Source organism: Vespa crabro, chromosome 21 (genome assembly GCF_910589235.1).
Source record: "Vespa crabro chromosome 21, iyVesCrab1.2, whole genome shotgun sequence".
Taxonomy (NCBI): domain Eukaryota; kingdom Metazoa; phylum Arthropoda; class Insecta; order Hymenoptera; family Vespidae; genus Vespa; species Vespa crabro.
The window spans coordinates 762,501-784,431 of record NC_060975.1 but is presented as its reverse complement, the minus strand read 5'-3'; the positions used below and the strand labels follow the sequence as shown (position 1 = coordinate 784,431).

General features: G+C 33.4%; 2 protein-coding genes across 2 annotated transcripts; one reads left to right on the top strand and one right to left on the bottom strand.

Moving 5' to 3' along the window:
- Positions 1-42: 42 nt before the first annotated feature.
- Positions 43-8,920, bottom strand: LOC124431494 (transcription initiation factor TFIID subunit 3). The gene is made up of 10 exons (XM_046979481.1): positions 8,659-8,920; positions 8,258-8,431; positions 7,901-8,143; positions 6,645-7,810; positions 5,999-6,565; positions 5,607-5,786; positions 5,403-5,503; positions 4,968-5,307; positions 1,803-1,903; positions 43-1,695 (listed from the first exon to the last, which is right to left on the bottom strand). Exons 2-10 carry the CDS (start codon positions 8,421-8,423, stop codon positions 1,560-1,562), a joined length of 3,000 nt encoding a protein of 999 aa, XP_046835437.1. The 5' UTR covers positions 8,424-8,431; positions 8,659-8,920; the 3' UTR covers positions 43-1,559.
- Positions 8,921-9,458: 538 nt separating this feature from the next.
- Positions 9,459-17,395, top strand: LOC124431326 (E3 ubiquitin-protein ligase UBR2). The gene is made up of 2 exons (XM_046979096.1): positions 9,459-9,736; positions 10,734-17,395. The coding sequence occupies exon 2, from the start codon at positions 10,767-10,769 to the stop codon at positions 16,176-16,178; it is 5,412 nt and encodes a 1,803-aa protein (XP_046835052.1). The 5' UTR covers positions 9,459-9,736; positions 10,734-10,766; the 3' UTR covers positions 16,179-17,395.
- Positions 17,396-21,931: the final 4,536 nt, after the last annotated feature.

Here is a 21,931-nt window from a genome sequence, read left to right as displayed (position 1 = left end):
AATAAATAAATGTTTAAGAGGTAATTACATTTTGCATTGAGCTCATTTTTTGTAAATCTTATTTATTTGCATATATACATATTAGCATAATTATCTCCCTTTTATCAATATCCTATTATTTCTTCTTGTTAGATTTAATATTATAAAAGTTGACTGAGTAAAATAGCATTGCATATGAAATGCAATGCCTTTTTTTTTTTTTTCTTTTTATAAATTAATGGATTTGACAAAGGTTGTATATCATTATTGTAATGTAATAAAGTAAAAGGAATTAGATACCTTTGTTATTTATCTTCTCAGTCATATAAAATTACAAATAAATACCAACATATACTCCATTTTGTTTTGTATGAACTCTCAGTAACTTTAGGATATTCATTTAAATACCTCATCAGTAATGATATCAATTTCTTTTCAAAATATGTGAAATGTTTATATATATATATATATATAATGTTACTATATATCGAACAATTTCATAACTTGCTTCATATGTTTATCTCTTTCATTATCTCTCATAGATTATAGAATTAGCTAGAATATTTAAACATTTCACATATTATGATTCTTATATTTATATTATAACTTCTTCAACCAGCTTTTATTCCACTGGTACACTCTATTTATTTAACAATTTTTCCTACGCGCGCTTCGGTTTTTCTTTTTTATTTTACACATGTTCAAATTTTATGTTACATCCTATATTATTTAACCAGTCTGAAATGGAATATAATCCCATTTCTTGTAAGTGTCTATATAAACAATCGTGGTATCATGAGACCTCTTCGAACTTTGTACAAAATATTTGATACATTTTGAAATATATTTGCTTGCATGTAGATTATAAACAAAAAGCTAATATAAAATAAGTTCTCTGCGTTTTTCATTTTGTTTTTATATATACCTTTGCACGCTCTTCTCTTGTTCAATGCATTAACAAAATCCATATAAATAAGAAGTAACAGTATCTAATACATTATTTTGCAAAGATTTCTTTCCTATTATGTGAACATGTTAAAGATACATAAAACATAAAATATATTACATGCTACATAATTATAGTAAATTTATAGAATTTAAACGAATATTTAGGTATTTTAAAACAAGTACTATATTCGTGCAGAAACTATTCTATATTATAATGATTTGATGATTCAATTCCAATTTCTTTGCTGTAAAATAAACCCGCTGTAAGAAAAGTCAAGTACCTATAAAGTTATGAAAATGAAATTTTTAAGAAAATATTAAATTTATCTATTAAATATATTGCATTCACTATTCCTCGGAAAAGATTAGTTTCAATATTTTCAATTTAATTGGATTGCACCATCTTTTGTTTTCTTATTTTTCTTTTTAACAGCCTTTGTTTTAATTAAACTTTTTGTGCCTTTTCCTTTAGCTGTAATAGGTTTACCTTTTAAAGATTTCATTTGCATTTTTACATCTGTTTTAGACACTTTTTTGCTTTTTAAGCCTTTCATTTTATTCTCCTTCAATTTAACTTTGGTACTAGTTGCGACTGTAATACCGGACCTCACAGAAGATCCGGTTAGCTTGTACTAGGCTGCTGTTTTCACTTTTTTCTTCCTTTTCTTCTTTTTCTTATCATGATATAGTTCCTGTTTTTTGGTAATGCAAGATCTACAATACCAATTTTCATTTGCAGCTGGTTCCACTTGTAGTCCCACACATACCCTACAATTGTTACAATAAAAAGTGAATTTATATTATATATGAATATAAATATTAATATAAAAATTAAAACAATACGTATTTACAAACGTGAATATATAATTACTTACCAATGATACCATGCATCACAGTCATCACAACCGATCATGGGTGATCCATCATCCTGCTGTTTACATGCAGGACATATCCATACTTGACGACCTCCTTGATCCTGTAAAACTCATTGCATGACAGTAACGAAACTTGAAATAAACATAAGATAACCCAACCCATCTCTTGGAGATGCAATTAAAAATTTTGAATGTAAAAAGAATACAAACATTTATAATGAGTTAAACATTTTTATATTCATTCTTTTATGGAGTAGAATTTGTGTTGTGTTCTTTGTGTATTATTTTTTTATTCCACTTTCTAAATAATCAATTGTTTTAATAGAACAATAAGTTCTATAAGGAATCTTTATGAATATTAGTTCTTTTGAAGTATTTCTAGGTTTGTTAGTTCAAATAGTTGAAATATGATAACAGTTTGTTTAAATGAAGGATGAAATGATGTATGATGACATATAATCTGGCTTTCACTTGTCTCTTCTTTTCAATTATTAATAATTATAGAATAAAAAATCAAAGATAATATAATTACTTTACAATTAGGTTTCAATTAATTTCAAATAAGTTTTATATCTTTATCATAATTATAAAAAAATAGAAAGTAATTATATTATCATTGAATATTCATTTCTTTTATATAAATGTAGTTTTTTTTTCTTCATTGAAATTTTTTTGAAAAATTCTTTTATTTTTATGTGACCTATAAATATATCTTTTATAATAATATTTTTATTATATTATATGTGTTCCTTGTCTTATTTTAATAGGTGTATCATAATGTATGATATATTATTTATATAAAATTATCGAGCACATCATACTTCTAGTGCATAACAAACATTGCAAGAGCTGCTTTAAAATGGGAGTGAATGTACTCACCACTGACGCGGTTGCTATTGTAGCCAACAAGAGACTGCCATTTTCTTTGTCTTCTTTAGCATCATCCTTTTTAGAAACTGCATCTGCTTTCACCTCTGTGTTGTTAAAACTGTTGGTTATATTCCTAACTGTCTTTCATGCTAGTTTTCATTATATCGTGCAAGCTGCATGCAACAACTGATATGTATTTAATTAAACATCTTATTAAAGTTAAATTCATATTTTTGTCATATTCAGAAAAATAGAAATTTTTTTTTTTAACAATTCTATTAAATCTTTTTACTCGTAAATTTATTATCATTATGTTATGAATCTTTGTCTCTGTAATGTATTGAAATATGTAATACATGCTGTATATATATATATATATATTTTTTTTTAATTATATGTGAAATAATAAATTGTAAGGTTTATAACACTTTAAGCTTTCAACTTGTTCTAATTTCTCTAACACAAATTATTTATATGATGCATTAAGGCAGCCCTTTCTTCAGTAAAGAAAGAGAGAGTTATAAAAATCATGCACATTGTATTACAAAAGATACTATACCATATATAAAATACTGTGTGAAAGCATTCAGTGTGATTTGCAGAAACTAATGATCTAACTAAGTTAGAAACTTGAAAGAGACATACTCATACCATCCCTAGCTAGAATAAAAGGTATGAACAGGTATGTAAAGTGCTAGAGTAAAATATAAATAAGTTGCACCCCTATATAATTGGCTATAAAAGTGCATTACTATAAATAAGAAGAATTTAAATTATTATAAAAATGTGTGTATATTATATATATATATATATACACATACTTATATATATATATGCATATACACTTTTGGTGCAATATAACTATAAATCCTATTTAAAAGAAAAAAGGAATTAGTTTAGTTCAAGTAACAAGTAACTTACATATTCGTGATTGAAAATATGATATAAACGCGATAGAGATTTTAACGATAAAGACGAAGGAACTGTAGATATTTCTTTTTCTTTTTTAAATTACACAATCGTATTATATATTTTTTGTCTTTGACTGATAGAAGAAGAAGAGACAAGTATAGATCCCAAATGTTCACTATAAAATTACAAATACAATTAAATGTATGATGATGTATGAATGCATTAAATATTGATGAGGATATTGAATGTTGAATAATAATTCAAAATAGTTTGTATACCTTCCATTAGGTGAATGTTTAAACTTATTACCTAAAATTCTGCCTATTCTGCTAAGAAATAGTTGATTTTATGAAATGAAAATGTGTTAAGATGAATAATGTTGCAATCAATTATACACAAGACACACTTAACATTAAATTTACAGAAAACAATAACTGTGAAATACAATTATACTACTTTTTCGTACTGTACTATAGAAAGAAGAAGACAAGAAAAAAGAAACAGAAATAGAAAAATTTTTTATCTTTGAACATACTTTTAAAAAATAGATATTTTTTTTTTTTTTTTTTTTTTTTTTTTTTTTTTTCTTTTTAAAGAAAAAAATAAAATATAAACTTCAAAAGAAATCACATAAAATAGCAACATACATACGAAATACATAATCAGAATCTATAGAGAAAAAAAAAAAAAAGAAAAAAAACTATAATGTTCTACGTTTATATTTTTAACAATGTCATAGTGTGACAAAAGCATGACCAAATGAGAAATTATACCTTCACCACAAGTCATAAATGCATAGAGAGAAAAAGAGAGAGAAAGATAGAAAGAGAGAGAGAGAAAGAGAGAGAGAGAGAGAGAGAGAGAGAGAGAGAGAGAGAGAGAGAGAAAGAGAAAAAGAGAATAAGAGGAATAGGAAATTGGAATTTAAAGGGCAAGTAAAGATTGAGATAATACTGATGGGTTGGGTTAATCTTTCCATGTAAATAAAATTTTTTTGAATTATTTAATTTAGTACAGAGACATAGAATAATTTTTTTTATGAATTAAAAAAAAAAAAAAGAAAAAAAAAACCAAACAAACAAAAAAGAAAAAAGTTAATTGTTGTTAATTTATATTCAGTGAACTACTAGTAAAAATATTAATATTAATATTAATATGCCATTATGTAGAGAAAGAAAACATTTTGTTATGTAATATTCAATGAAATGCTTTTAAAAATATTTGCACAAATAAAAAGTATATTCATTAAAAATTTATCATAATTTAGAGAGAATCTATTTCTTATTATGTTCAATTATTAAAGAAACTCTTATTATCATGTCTCCAATACTAAACACATAATTTTTTTCACTGATATTCATATATCATAATAAATGTACTTACATAGTAAAATGGTGGTGGTTGCTGTTGCGCAAGTAGAGGACTTGGGAGCTTAGGAGAAGGATCAAAGTGTGGTGGTGGTGTTGGATCTCTTTGGGATAGATTTTTAAACAGAGATTTTTTGGCTCGAGGAACTGTTGCAAGTGGCACAGTAGCAAAATTGAGAGAGAAAGAAGAATCTGTATGAAGAGCAGGGCTGCCATCTAATGTTCCCTCCTCTATTTTCTTACTTGCTGACTTTTGCTTCGGCGGCCGTGTTACCAATGCTGATATTTTGGCCAATTCTGGACTAGGTTCTCTTTTTATATCTTCATCTGGTTTTTTCAACAATGGCTTAATTGTTCTATAGAAACGATTAAAATATATTATATATACTGTTATAACTATATATATACACACACACACACACACAGGTTCTTCAATATTATTTTAACTTACATTTTCTTCATTAATGTATTATCTGGTGTAGGTGGTCTTGGAGATGCAGGTCCTATCTTTAATGTAATTTTTGGTACAGCTTCTGCATTTTTATCTTCTTTCTGTGTGGTATAATAAAATTTACGTTATAACAGGATAATTAAGAAAAAAATGAAGAAAAAAATTCTTATATACTTTTAATAATACCAAATGCATTTTTCTTACTTCTTTCTCTTTCCTCTTCTCCTTCTTCTCCTTCTTTTCTTTTATTTTTTCCACTTTTTCCTTTTTATCAGCTTTATCCTTTTTCTCTTTTACCTTCTCTCCCTTTTCTTTATGTTTCTCTTTTTTATCTTTCTTTTTCTTTAATTTATCTTTCTTTTCTTTTTTATGCTCTTTTGATTTCTGTAAACATTATATTCGTAATGGTGTATATATATATATACATTACAATTTTATAAATACATTTGTAAAATAGAAAAAATTGTTTTTCAAATAACATAGAAATAACGCAATTAAAAATTCATATTACTTAGATAAATGTTTCATTAAAATTTACTTTATAATAAATTCTATAATTTGTATATTATTTCGATACGCATCAATATTAATGTTACCTTATCAACCTTATCAGCTTTATCAATTTTAGATTTCTTTGAAGGTAATAATGGCACAACAGGTACAGGTGCAATAGGTATGATTGGTGCAGCAGGTGCAGAAACAATGGGCGGTGCAATTATATTTCCAGGAGTATGTGTAATTATCTCTTTATCTTGTTTAACCACCTTAATTTTATCTGCTTTTTCCTTTTCTATAGCGTCATATTTCATTATAGGAGGTATTATTTCCCTAGGCGATTTTTCACATTCCACGGGTTTTATTTTTGATAATGCAAAATCTTCTGGTTTTATAGTTGGATTAAGAAAACGGGGTGGCAAAGGCAAATTCGGCATTGCTGGATGTGGACCGGGTCCACCTCTTCCCAGAGGTAATGGAAACCTTGGAAATATTGGATGAGTAATTGGATGAGGTATTAGACCAGGAGCAGTTGGAAATGTTGGAAAGAATGGAAATGGTAATGTTGGAGGAAGATTTGGTTCTCTATGCACTGGAGGTTCAGGTGCTTGTGGAGTTTTGGGCCTATCCATTACATCTACTTCCACACCATCATTGGAAAGTTTTGTCTGAAATATAATAATGGCATTCATAATATTTTGAATCTTCTTTTTATAAATGTATAAAAATAACACATATGGTACTTACCTTTTTTGGGCTTACACAACGCTTAGGGCTCCTAATTTTGGATTCTTTCTTTTTATTACTCTTCTCCTTCTTTTTCTTTTTCTGATCAATGGGAGTAGGAACATTAAGCTCTGGAGTTTTAGGTGTACTAGGAGTTCCAGGAGGTGACATATCATCAAACATATAGACATCTGAGGATGGACTTTGTATGTCAATCAAGTCACTATCTGGGTGAACATGAACGTCTGGTGTATGTGGCGTTTTCTTCTCTTCTTTTTTAACCTCCGTATCATTTTTATGAGCATGTTTTTCAAGGTTTTCATCAATGATTAAACCGGGTGAACTTTCTCGTGAATCAAGTTCTTTGTGTTTGTGTTGCTCTGACGTTTCCTTCTCTTTGTCCTCTCTAGGTTTAGATATTTTTTTGAAAATATTTAATTTTTGCTTATCAGGTTCTGATGGTAGTTTATCGATATTATCCTCTTTTCTTTCAGGTAATGGTGGACTACTTGTTAAATCTATTACTTTTTCTGGTTTTGCTTTAAGTTGAATAGTTTTAGGTAACTTTGGACTACCTGTAGATTTTGATGGTATCAATTTTGGAGTTGACGGTCTACTGGAAGGACCTGCTAAGTTAGTTTGCGATTTACCACCACCTGGCTTTAATGGCTTTAATTTAGCTAACTCCTTCATACCAGCTAATTTTTTTATTTTACTATCATCTATCTTATCAGGTTTAAACAATTCTTTAGTCTTGTTTTTCTTTTTATTTTCTTTATCAAGTTTACGGTCCTCTGGTATTTTCTTTATAATCTTCTTTGGTTTTTTGTCACATTTCAGCTCAGGTGGAACCATAGGATAAGAACTTGGTTGAGGGGAATCTGCGCACGTTTGATGGGGTGTTCTTGCTTCTGGAAGTTTTCCTTCCCGAGCAGGGGATAAAAAACCAGATGTAGTCATCATTACGCTGTGTATCTCACGCAATGGTCTACCTTCTTCTAATATCTTTGCACGTTTCACTATAGGACTTTCAAAGGAAACAGGATCTCCTGGTCGTTTAAAAACCACTTGCGGAGACATCCTATGAGGAGAAACATCCACTGAACTCGGTGTTGATGTTCCATTCGAAGATGCTACATCTTGTACACCGTTTGTTAAACTTTCTGGCTTATCTGTTATGTATTCTTCTATAATTAGAAACAATATAATTGTTTTATTCAAAATATGTTTGCTTTGTTATCAAAAAAAAAAAAGAAAAAAGAAAGAATTGTAATTACCTTCTGTATCAGGATACATAGCTGGTAAATGTTCATGAATATGTACAGATCTAGTAACTACTTCACGACTGCCTGGCTTTAGGAAATTTAAATGATTCTCACGTTTCATAGGAAATTTTGGTACAGCAATAGTACATGGAACTGAATCTACATTTTTAACATATTCTGCTAATTCTTGTATATCAATATTCATATGTTTAAAAGCTAATCCTAAATCATCAAGATTAGGTTCTATTCTTCCCACTGAAAATATGAAAATACAAACAATAATATCAATAATACATATGTTTATATATAAAAAATATTAAAATTATAATTATAATTCTGTACAAATTTATTCTATTTAAAACTACTTACAAACTTCTGCATATTGATGTGTAAATTTTGATATACGTAAAATATATTCTTCCATAAGATCTACCATAAATTCTAATGGTGTCGAATTAATTGAATGCCATCCGATAGTTTGGCAGATTTGGGCAACAACCATCCTTAAAACGGATCTACTGTAATCATCAGACATTTTCACAGCTGAAAATAAAAGAAATAATATCTGGGTTATATATCTACTTAACAACAAACGTTAATGGGAGATCAAATTAATTATATCGTTAAATATTGCGAGATAAAATTTGTGTTAAATGAATATAAAGCTTATACAAATTGATGATAGAAATAGGTTAAATTAGATTTCCATAATGGATAACACTATATAAATTATACGAAGTCAAGAGGAAACTACGAAATCAAGAACCTACCCTTATTCGATACAAAAATGCGTGAAGTTTCTTTCGTTGTTGTAAATATAGCTTCGAATATCACATTTCTAACATAATATCTTAATCGCAATCAAAAATTAAATGAAATAATTCATTTTTACGTAAAATACACAATATTTGTTAAAATTGTAACACCACAAACAGTACAAACTGCGAGGCGTCCTCGCCATTTTTTCCCCCCCCTACCTTCTTGTCCATGCTCAAGACATTCCACGACGCGTGAAACGAGACCACTGATCGTAGGAAAACGTCAGACGCAATCTATGCAATATCGAAGTTGTTGCATGATTAAACGTTGAAAGAATTTCATCGGTCGATCATAAATCTATCATATTATTTAACATTAACATTCTTTTCTCATCAGTTATTGCATTATAAAGAAATATCGGTTGGATTTAAAAAAAAAAACTTCAATCTTAACTATCGCTTGAATTTCTCTGCGTTCCTATTGGTCAAGAAAAAAACAACTCCCGCCTTTGTAGGCAACCATCTTTGATTGGGGAAAAAAAGAAAGAAAGAAAGAAAGAAAGGAAAAAAAAAAAAAGAAAAAGAAAAAAAGAAAAGAAAAACAAAGTAATCAAATAACATTATTCATTATTGTTTCCTGAATATATGTTTAATTGAAAAATTAATATATAGTTCGTAAAACTCTCTCTCTCTCTTTCTATCTCTATTGGGTTAATATAAAAGTTCGTTTACAAATGCATCGTCGAAATTATTTGAAGACTCTCCTCTTCTTATCGTCCGTTATTCATGACGTACGTAGATTAGTCAAAAACGTATCTTATATAGACGTGATCTCAGTCATATAGTTCATAAGCCATTTTGTGAGTTGTTCAAGCAGCTGTGCAAAAATATTACTTATCATTTTTCTGTGAAATGTCAAAGCGCGATCGTCTATAACTAAGGAAGGATGTGCGCCAAATGCGTATGTGTGAATACGAAGTCATAGAATTGTTATGCCATAACATCAAAGGATTCGCGAAAATTCAGAATATTTCGCGAAACAAAGAACTCCTCGATAGCTTTTATTAACCTTGGCCTGGACGTCATAATAGTGAGTATTGTTTCAGAAGTTAAAAATAGTTCAGTTTAGTGAAAAAGCCCGTGATGCGATGGTGAAATACTTTGATATATCTTATTATCCATCTATCTATTGAACTATTCGTAAATGCCTATCCCGATATAGTTTGACATCTTCTAATATCTTAACTAAAACATTTCATTTCTTTTTATTTGATTTAACATTTTTTTCCTTTCATTTTTATTTTTATTAAATAACGCATTAACATGATGTTTTATACATTAAAACGATCATACAATGGCCCGATTTATAAACAACTTTCCATCTAAGAACAAATAGGAAGTGTTACAAAAAAAAAGAAAAAAAAGAAAAAAAAAAAAAAAAAAAAGAAAAAATCGATCCTCTCCTGATAACTTTCCTTTTGCCAACTGGTTATTTTATATACATAGAGCTTTTGTATAAAAAATTGTGAGTATGGTATTGTAGTAATTGATTGAATGATTATCTGTATATACATATATATGTATATACACACATAGGACAAATATATATATATATATATATATATATATATATATATGTGTGTGTGTGTGTGTGTGTGTACACGTATGGATATCATATATAGATATGAGGTTTTATTTTTATTCTTTTCTTTTTTTTTTTTTAAATGATAATTTTTAAGTCTATACGTTTATAATGATAAAGAATGGATGTTACTTTCTCATATTATCTCTTTCGCCATTGTGATTAGTCATAACATTGATCTTAATGATATATATAAGACAAACATATTTTCTTCATTATTGTGAGATTTATATTTTATAATGGAATAATTATCATTTCTAATTGGTAAGTTTTAATATACATGATCCTATACAAGCCCTATTTTCTTCCTTGTGTTTATTATTATGATAAAGAATTGGTATTTAAAGTGAGTATGTGGAAGCTATACATTGGTTATATTATATAATTGTTAAAGTTGCCAAGATTAATTTTGGCTAAATAAAATAATAAATATTTAATGTTTCAGTATACTTCCTCTTGGTAACATAAAGTATGCAAGATGAGCGGGGATAATATTCAAAGTCATTCTGACCAAAATATCGAAGAGATAGAATTGTCAGCATTGCCTGTCTTTCCCAATGTGAGTAAACCATGCGTGAAAGTATGGATGGATAAAATGAGCAAAGGTGTGCTTTCACTCACTCACTTTAAAGAACATTGGAGAATTTGGGTTCCAAAGATATATAGTCCTGAACCAAATGGCAATTGTTTGGATTGGAGTTTCGATGAAGAAAAAGCACAAAAAATACTTTACAATACTTTGGAAGAATTTATTTGCAATGATGATCCACAAGTTGTATTAAAACAACTTAGTCAAATGGATAATCCTCCGTCCATATGTGGTAAAGTATTTAAAATGGGTGAACCAACATACAGTTGCAGAGAATGTGGTATGGACTCTACTTGTGTTTTATGTGTTGACTGTTTCAAACAGTCCGCCCATCGTAATCATAAATATAAAATGGGAACTTCAAGTGGTGGAGGTTGCTGTGATTGTGGTGACACGGAAGCATGGAAGAATGAACCATTTTGCAAAATACACGTAGTGGGAACTCAATCGAAAGAAGCTTATGGGAATAAATTACCCGGTGATATCGCAGAAAGAGCAGTAGCAACTTTTGAGGCAGTATTGAAGTATTGCTATGAATTATTGTCATTGGAGCATACACCAGGATTACCATCTGATTTATGCGTTAAAGAATCCGACGAAGATCCATTGTCTTTATTAGCCACTACAGATACTTATTGCACAGTTCTTTTCAACGATGAGACACATACCTTCGAACAAGTAATAAATACCTTAACACGTATTTTAAAGTGTTCTCAAAGAGATGCCGTTGAATATGTAACAAATGTCGACAGAGAAGGCAGATCGGTCGTAAAGTGTTCAGGATTTCAACATTGCAATGAATTAAAAGCTGAAATTGAAAGATTTACATCAAGACATAGCAATCGAGCTTTAAAGGTCCTCGTAGTTCATGCTCATGTAATTGCTCATCAGACCTTTGCAATGAAATTGTTAAATTGGTTACAACAATTCATAAGCTTATGCGAAGGCTTTAGAATACTATTTAGCAATGTTGCCCTTAACACAAAATTACCAGAGATATCGATCGTCGAAGGTATATTAATGAGAGATTCACAGTTATGGAAGTCTGCTAGAACAGCTTGGCACAGATTATTTATATCTGGAATGCTTATGGAGTATGAAAGTAAAAAAGCTTTGGCTATAGTATTTACTTATAATTATGGTTCTGTCATGAAAGATTTCATAAGAGATGATCATGATCATTCGTTTTCAATTGTTTCATTGTCTGTACAATTATTTACGGTTCCCACTTTAGCTCATCATCTTATAGCACATCACGATGTATTATTTATTTTGTTGAACACATTTATTTCTGAAAGTTCGCGTAGGTGCAATGCCGCGGGTAAATTAGAATTTGAAAGGAACACTCCCAATACATATTTTAAAAGAGCTCAATATATACTTTATGATTTAAGATATTTACTCAGTGCAAAACCAGATATTTGGACTGATGAATTAAGACGAGGATTTTTGCAAGGAATTTCATTATTATTAAAATTATTCTGCAGCATGCAATGTATGGACGCGGTATTAAGACAAGTTGGACAACATATGGAATATGAACCTGAATGGGAATCTGCATTTAATTTGCATATTAAACTTTCACCAGTTATTAGTTTAGCTCTCGAATGGTGTGGTTCTGATAGAATTGTTTTAATTAAAGCTTTCAGATTAGTCTTAAGAAAACTCTATGAGCAACCAGGAATTGAATCTGGTCTAGGTCAAGTCAGAGAGCTAGCAGATCATAGCGCGACATGCTTACAATACGACGTTTCTTCTGAACCAGTGTCTATACATCTTCCATTGTCAAGATTTTTAGCAGGATTATTTCTTTATCTCGAAAAACATAATTTACATTTTCAATGTCCCGAATTTATAAATCAAACAAAACCAACACCTGAGCAAATCATTGAGCCGGTATTAACGGCTCAAGCTATGATATCGCAAGTTCACGCTGGTATGTGGAGAAGAAATGGATATTCATTGTTGAATCAGTTGTATTTCTATCACAACGTGAAGTGTCGTAGCGAGATGTTAGATAGAGATATTATTTTACTCCAAGCTGGAGCATCTCTTATAGAGAGTAATGAATTTCTTATACATATTTTGAACAAGTGCAATCTTCTTAATTGGGCGAATCCAAATTTCGAGGTGAATGCATTAAAAAATCCAGAAGAAGATAGTATCAGGCAAACGATTAATTTGGTCGAGGAATTTCTTGGTTTGCTTATAACAATTATAGGAGAGAGATACGTTCCTGGTGTTGGACAGGTCACTGCGGATGATCGTTTGAAGAAAGAAATAATACAGCAGTTGTGCATAAAGCCTCTTTCCCATTCGGAATTAAATAAAACTTTACCCGATGATGTACATCTCGAAACGGGCATGGAAAGGGTCATTCACGATGTAGCGGATTTTAAAAAACCGCCAAATACGTCTGCCGGTAAAGGTGTTTACGAACTGAAACCTCATCTATATTTGGAATATAACGTTTTCTTTTATCATTACACAAAGGAAGAATTAAGTAGATCCGAGGAAGCTCAGAGAAAACGAAGAAAAGCACTTGGAAAATTAGAATGTTGTCCACCACCGAAACTCCCGAAACTAACAGAAGTATTCAGTTTGGTTGCAAATCTTTTGCAATGCGATGTCATGCTCCATATTATGCAAACTGTATTAGAACGTGCCCTCACGTTTGTAGCTAGAAGTTTTTCAGAACCGCAAGTGCATAAAGTACTTCATCTTATAGGATATGCACTTCAAGAACAGGAATCAGGTTATTATCCTTTCCTTGTATTCACAGAAAGAGCTGCAAAATGGAAAATTTATAAATTATTGGAGGACTTGAAAAGTAGCCCTCGTATAGAAGCACATAAGGATTTACTTACTTGGATCCTTATTAAATACAGAGAAGTTGCTGGTTCTACCGTGATAGAAAGTACCACCACCACTACTGCTGCTTCTACGGTAGCTACCACAGAAAACGTCAGCGACGCGGAATCTAATAAAAATGGTAAAGAATGGAGAACGAAGATGGCAGCTTTAAAACGTGCTAAGATTATGACACAAATGGCAGCCATGCAGAAGCTTTTTATGAAAAAGAATGCAAAATTATTCGAAACAGCAGCGTTAGATGCGAATAAGAGTAGCGAGCGAGGATCGGCAATGGATTTAACGGAATGTTCGGAAAGTTCATCGCCAGTTTCTGCCGGTAATAATCAGGGGAATAATTTACCCGAAGAAAAAACGTACACATGCATTTTATGTCAAGAAGATCAAATTGTAACGGCAACCGGACCAGCAATGGTACTCGCTGCTTTTGTTCAACAATCTACTGTACTATGTCAATATAGAGGGAATACAGAAGAACCTGATCCGCTATATCTGTCAGCTAAATTAGGCGCATCGCCGCATACCAGCACGTGCGGTCATGTAATGCACGCACATTGTTGGCAAGAATACTTCGACAATGTACTTGCTAAAGAAAATAGACGTCCATACCGATTACGACAACCAGCAAGTTTTGACGTAGAGAAACACGAGTATCTTTGTCCTCTTTGCGAATGCTTGAGTAATACCGTTTTACCACTTTTACCACCTTTAGGCGTATTGCAATCCCGTCCTCAAAATCAACCGAATTTGACTTTCGAGATGTGGTTAGAGGCTATGAGGTTAACGTTAGATTGTAAAACAAATGCAAGGTATATAAAGACACAATCTTTTAACGATGTTCACGATCCCATTTGTCGGTATTGTACAAGCGCAAAAATTCAGGATGCTCACATCATTGGAAGTGACAATTCCGTGGAGCATGACACATTCGCGTGTCCTATTAAAAGTCTTCACCAAGAATTTGGTACTGTTGGTGCTATCTTTGAATCTACTTATTCGCAATCTGGTCCATGTCTCTTAGATAATCTTGTAACGATGATACATCTATTTGCACAGGCGACATATACGAAAGGGTTTGGTGCTGAGCCATACGAAGCAGACTCCAGAGTGCCCTTGTTGGCCTGGAAATCAACGGCGTACACTGTCCATGCCATTGAATTTCTTATACGTGACATGGACAAACCCTTGTTAGGTGCTTTATCTTCCAGACAAAGAGACTGTTTGGAAGGCCTCGCTAGAATCTCGGCCATTTTAGCAGCTACATGTTTAAACGGCGGTTGTGGAAGCCCAACGTGGCCAGAAAAAAATATTACCGGCAATCACGCGTTTGCCCTTCTAACGATATTGTTAGAAAATCCACCGGAGGGTCCATCCATCTTAGAGTGGGATCCATTTGGTATTTTGATTCCACTGATTAATTCTCTTCCAACTCTTTTCAATACAAAACCAGATACTCCACCTCCGATAATAACTGGAGGTATATTTGAATCGCACGCATTGATGCTCGTATTCTTATCCCTAATAGTAAAAATTATACTGACAACTGATTTTAACGAGAGCATGGATATAGACAGCCAAGAAACGGAAGAGTCTACAAATTGTACCGTGATTTTGCCGTTAGTTCAAGCTCTTGGAGTGAACATCGTTAACGAAACTGCCAGTGAATTATGGAGACGCATCAAAGAAGCTTGCTTACCATTTCTAAGATGTTACGCACTGTATTATCACTTTGTCTCAGATGTTCCAGCACCAGAGGAATTAACTAAACTAGGCGGCGATACGTATGAGAATATATGCGCGTATCTTGGATTACCGATAACATGCAACGAATTGTTAGCTCCCAAATTGGATATCATCATGCAGTTAATAGAAATATGGAAAAGTCATCCCACTGTCCAAGCTCACCTTGCCGGGACAAGTCCAGTCGTGATCATAAAAGAACCTTTAAGAGTTAATAAACTGGTAGAACTACCAGAGGATTATAGTGAATTGATAAATACAATATCATTATTTACTTGCCCTAACAGTGATCGGGAGGACTCGAGGAATCCTACAATGTGCCTCGTTTGCGGAGAAATGTTATGTTCCCAAAGCTATTGCTGTCAGACAGAATTAAATAAAACGATGGTCGGTGCATGTACTTATCATGCGACCAAATGTGGCACTGGAGTTGGAATGTTCCTACGAGTACGCGAATGCGAGATACTCTTTTTGAGAAGTCCAAATCGAGGATCATTTGTTTGTCCACCTTATCTCGATGAATACGGAGAAACGGATCAAGGTTTAAGAAGGGGTAATCCACTTCGGTTATGCAAAGAAAAATATAAGGAGTTGAATCAGATGTGGCTTGGACATGGATTGCACGAGTCTGTAGCAAGAGGCATTGAATCTTCAAATAACGTTATAACGATGCAATGGCAGCATCTATAACCGTTCTAAGCTTTCTCGTGGAATTTAGCTTGGAACGTTTAACTGAAAATCCACTAAATTTACATTTTAGCCATAAGTGAATGTAGCAGTTAGTGTTATCTTTGTTGATCATGTGCTCGATTCACTGCATGACACTGATAAAAATTATTTATTCTAAGAACATCATATAGATAATTTTGTATATTTAAGACAATTGGATGTTATCTCCCTATTGCGGCAGCGTTTCAACTTATTTCAGAGTTTACGGAATTTCTATTATTATGTAAATTAAAATACAACATTCTTCATAATAATTAAACAAAATGTTGTATCGATTTTGTTGCTTGTAGAAATTAGTTTTGCTTGTACCATTACTACGATCTATCATTATCACTTTCATTATAAAGTTCTAATAATCTAAGAAAACATTGTGAAATATGTAAACCAATTTCTCACATAGGTAACGATCGATCATTTAAAAGGACAATTGTACGAAATTACTTACACGGTTTTCTTGTATAAATGCTACTATATAATTGTGTTTACAGATAATTCGTAATACGGACTGTTACGATTTTCAGATCTTATGTTGGTTTCAGTAATGAAAAATGGATTATTACATTACAATAGATGGCTAGAAAAATAAAGATCGTTAATATTACAAGAATTCAAATACTTGGTAGAGAGTGAAATAAATAATGTGGCATAATCCCCGTCTTTTCATTGTTAGTCTTGGTAAAACGAAAGGAAACGGTATATTAGGTATTAGAAACTAATCTATCTTCTTATACCTTAACCAATGTTATCATTATGCTACGATATTCGTTATTTATTTTAACATTATATTATTATCATTATATTATATAGCTTGCACAGTGGAGTTGGATAATATGCGTATACATATGTGTACCAAATGTAACGATACAACAATCATGTAAATATTTGCCGTGTTATCGGTCAATTCGATTGAAAAATGTAGTCTCTAAATATATATATATATATATATATATATATATATATATATATATATATATATATACATATATATATATATATATATATATATATATATATATATATTTATTTATTAACGTAGTTGATTAGATGCTTGTCGCGGAGAGAAAAAAAAGAAAAGAAAATGTTGACCTTTATTTCGTAAATCATCCTTTTAAATACATTTTGTGGTGTTATAATTTATTTGTAGAATACAGGATAATATATTGATTTACATCTTGTTACCAATGCTTATGTCTTTCAACTCTTATTATATATTCATTATTATATATAGATACATATATACATACATATACGTGGGCGCGCGCTCGTGTGTGTGCGTGTATATATAAACGGATACTCTTTCAATGTCGAGTAAAAGTTTGATATAAAAAATATGTATATTTCTTTAGTAGTCTCATTTTTACACAAAGTATATATAGATGACGGCCTCATTATTCCCTCTTCCTTCTAACGTTGTCGAATCACATTACAGTCAAAAAAGAAATAATTGAAAGAAAAGATTCGTTTAATTTATTTTCTTATATTTATAGATTAATTCCAACAATGATATTCCCTTTGAAGAAACGAACATATTTATCAAGTATACACGATTAATTTGATCGTACCGACGAGGATTCACAGAAGGATTTACAGGTTACAGACCAATCTCTCCAGAGGCACCAAAGAGATTTCGCTGGAGCGTTCCCTAGGTGAGCGAGCGAGCGAACGACCGTTTCTATTGCAATCTCCTCTTTCGCTTCGACCGTAGGTATCGTTCCTACTTCCGAATGAAAATTAATTCCCTTTGAACTCGAGGGGTTCTCGCTTGGAAATATCGCAAGCAGCAGGAAGGGTAGTATCGCGTGTGGCCAGTGTATCGAGAGGTCAAGAACCGTCGGGGTTAATAGAGGAAGTCGATGAAGTTTGGTGACCACGTACTTAAAGGACACGTTAGCGAATCGGTTAGTATCGTTAGTTTGTGAATCAAATAGAATCAACGGGTAGCTTCTATCTTCCTTCTAATGCCTAAGGCGAATTTCCCTATGAAGAGAAAGAGAGAGATAGAGAGAAGATGGTTTACAGGGTTTTGCAAATGGATAAATATACATGTCCGTAGTTTAGCAAGCGGCAGCATGCGAGGACTTTAGTGTAGGATGATTGTGAAAGAGAGAGTAGGATGATAAGAGGGAGAGAGAGAGAGAGAGAGAGAAATACGGAGGGGTAGTTGGCACTGGACCGACGTTATCCAGCAGCCTGGGGAACGTCGGAATCCCCGACGCGGGCAAACAATCGGCTAATGATATGTAAATATGGCGGAGCTAATCAAGCGGCTGTGCCAACAGGCTACAGGAAGAGATGGCTTCAACCGCCACCACCATCGCTGCTGGTACTGCTACTGCTGCAACGCACCGAATGTCCGATCTCCCAATGCATTTATGCCACCCTCCACACATGCACGCCGGCGCAGCAACCCGTTCGCGTACATATTTAACGGTTGCACGTTAATTGCGCCCTGTTTACCCGTTCCACCTCCAACGCCATCGTCATTCACCACTACCAACACTACTACCACTACTACTACTACTACTACTACTACTACTACTACTACTACTCTACCAGCATTATCTCCCGTACTCCCATTTATGCCTTACTCCACCTTCTCCTCGTCGTCGCACCTTTCACGCCGTTGCTTTTCTCCATCTCTAATGCGAACTGGCGTTTGATTTTAATTACTTTACTTCGAAGGCCCGGTACGCATCCTCTCGTAGTCGCAACAACTACCAGACTACTCCTGAGATTTCCCGTCACCTTTCTACTAAGTAACTTCCATGAAAGCATTTTAAACGAGATTATATCGGTCACGTCGTACGTTTACATCTTCGATCTTTAAGAATCGAAATCATTCGACAAAAATTCTAACTTATCTTGAGACGATATTATCCATAGTCATTAGATGTTCCACGATTACGTGTATCTTAATCAGAGTGTACGACCTTGCCTGTTGTACGTTGGTGCAATATCTTCTAGCGAGTTTCTTTCGAGACATGGAGTAAAGCTTTCGCGAAGCGAGAAAGAACAGACGCCACGGGTGTTAAGACGTCTGACAGTTGTATAAGGATAAAGCTTCGCGAGCTGAGTGCTTTTATTTGTCGCACGGCGGCTCGCAAGCCCGTCAGTGTTCCTCCCACCATTTCTAACTCTCTTAGATCCCTTTCTCCTTTTCTCTTTCCTTCACTTCCCCACTTCACGCCTTATGCCATTCGTCTGCGTGCCATTATTTCAAATCGATTCGCTTTTGTTTGTTGACTCCATTAGAAGACTCTCCTCTTTCGCTTTCCCCCACCTTCAAACTTGTCCCCACCATTTCCGGTTGCTCCATTCACGAGCGCTTGCGCACGGTCATTCTTCTCTGCATCGTGTTTCCGCAAGATCCGTGTTTAGAAGCTCTTGATTCCCTTTCCCGATACAAACATTCATCTCACCGTTTCTCTTTCTTTCAATGAATTATATCCTTACATTTACTTTTTCAATATACGTTTATCAGAGAACTTTGACGAATGTCATCCGTTCTTAATTCATTTCCTTTTCTTTTCGCAGAAGATACCTAGGACGGAACTGTGTACCGATCTTTACCGGAAAACGACAATTTGTTTGAGAATTCGATTCGAAAGCGATGTCTCTCCTTCTTCCTCGTACAACGGAAACGTCGTGGGCCGAACGTAAATTTACCGGGCAAACCAGCATAAACAAATTACCGTTTACGCGCAAATATTGGCGTCGTGCCCGACCCAGGCCGCGCGCTCTCTCTCTCTCTCTCTCTCTCTCTCTCTCTTTCTCTTTCTCTTTCTCTCAGTCTCACTCTTCGACCACTGAAATGTTAGTATTATATTTGAGGCCGGAAATGATGTGCGGTCTATGTATTTCCTTGACGGTACATCCCACCGAAAGAACATCATCGAAATTTTATACTCCGTTAATCTTTGTCATGCCACCTTACCAATTTAGTTTAGAAAGTTTATCAAATTGATTTATTGATTCTTTTAAGATTTTCAATTTGTCTTTACGATTAGTTTTACTTTAATAATGAAAAACTCTTGGACTAGCATATAAATTGGTACGAAATTAGTTCGATGGTTGGACATTGATTAAAGATAATCATTGGAATTAGAGTAAGTTGAGAGGTATCATGGCTCGATGCATATGCAAACTTCGATCAAAGGTGGTTAGTCCTATATGAAAACACGTTGCAAACGGCCGAAATGAAAATTCCAGCCGTAGGTGCACGTGCAAATACCTAAGGGTCGCGAATTCGTAGATACGCATTTCCTCGTGCACCTGCTCTGCGTAATGCATGCTAAACATGCCAGGTAATTAACGCGCGTATTACACCTACTTGTATGTTACCCTCCGCGTTTCGAGCACTAATTGCAGTCATCTGCGATACCGTTGATCGATCCAAGTTTCAGGCTCGTGCCTATACTCAACTCTCTCTCTCTCTCTCCCTCTCTCTCTCTCTCTCTCTCTCTTCGATCGAAAGCCAATCAAAAGCCCGAATATCGTGCTTGATTATTTATGATGTCTAGACTTATCACGAAGGATCGGTGAATGACCGTAGGTACATGATTATTCGTGGTTATTTCGAACGAAATCTATTGAGTACGAATTAAGAATTGATACGTCAATTATTTATATTACTTTTTTAATTCGATTTGTATAGATGTATGGTATATAATACAGTAATGTAGAGAGGGCAAGAGAGGTAGGGGAAACGAGACATGTGGGATCATCCTTGCTTGCTCACGATTCAACGTTGAAGGTTCCATTAAATTGGCCTAATCGTCGGTGACCCACGAGAGAGAGAGAGCCCGCATCGGTCTTCTTGATCCTAAATAACACTTTCATAGACAAGTATGGGGGCCAAAGAAATTCTAATCAAAGGTATATAGGCTCGTCGTGGACGTGTGTGGTAAGACTCGGTTATACGGGTATCTCTCCTTGTTCGTTACTTTGTATAGTTTCTTTCGCGCGGTCACTTTGATATACTCCTTACTCTTTTAATTTACATTGTCAGGGATTTAAGGATCAATTTATTCAGGATATAATTTTTTTTTCATTGAATATTGGAAAGGATGAGAAAGAGAGGATTAAATCGGGCACAAATTCTTCAAAGTAAAGTAACGACAAGGTAGGTAGGTAAAGGTAGACACCGTCAACGCATCCCTTGCGGTCCTTTAACGATAATACATTACTTTGGAGTTTTCCCAGAGGTTGCGATTCCGGTTACGTTTGCTTGTCACTTGCAAATAGAAAGAAAGAAAGAAAGAAAAATCTTGAATCCTCTGCGAACTCATCCGACGAGATTTAATCATTTTTTTGTTTCGAGGAGAGATCGATTAGTATAAAAAATAAAAAAAAATAAAAGTAAAGCTAAAGCGAGAGCTTCCTTTCGTGAAAGTCCAACATCACATGTCCTTTTGGATTCAACCGTTATCTTAGCAAATCCTGAAGGCATTCTCGTTTCTACATTAGACGTAAGCTTTTCGCTCTCACACACTCGGCATCGTCCAACGACGAACGGCTAGTTAAGGAACACGGGAAAGCACTTCTGGATTGCTCTCCTCGACGTGCGTCCCTTGCGACACTTTGAAATTAGGATAGTGGGTTGACTCGGGACTCCTAGAGCGTCATCAGGACGCGACCGTGCCTACCGGTGCGTGAGTTAAACTTGATAAATCGAACTTCCTGACGTACCTAAGTAGACCCTTGGATTCGTCTCT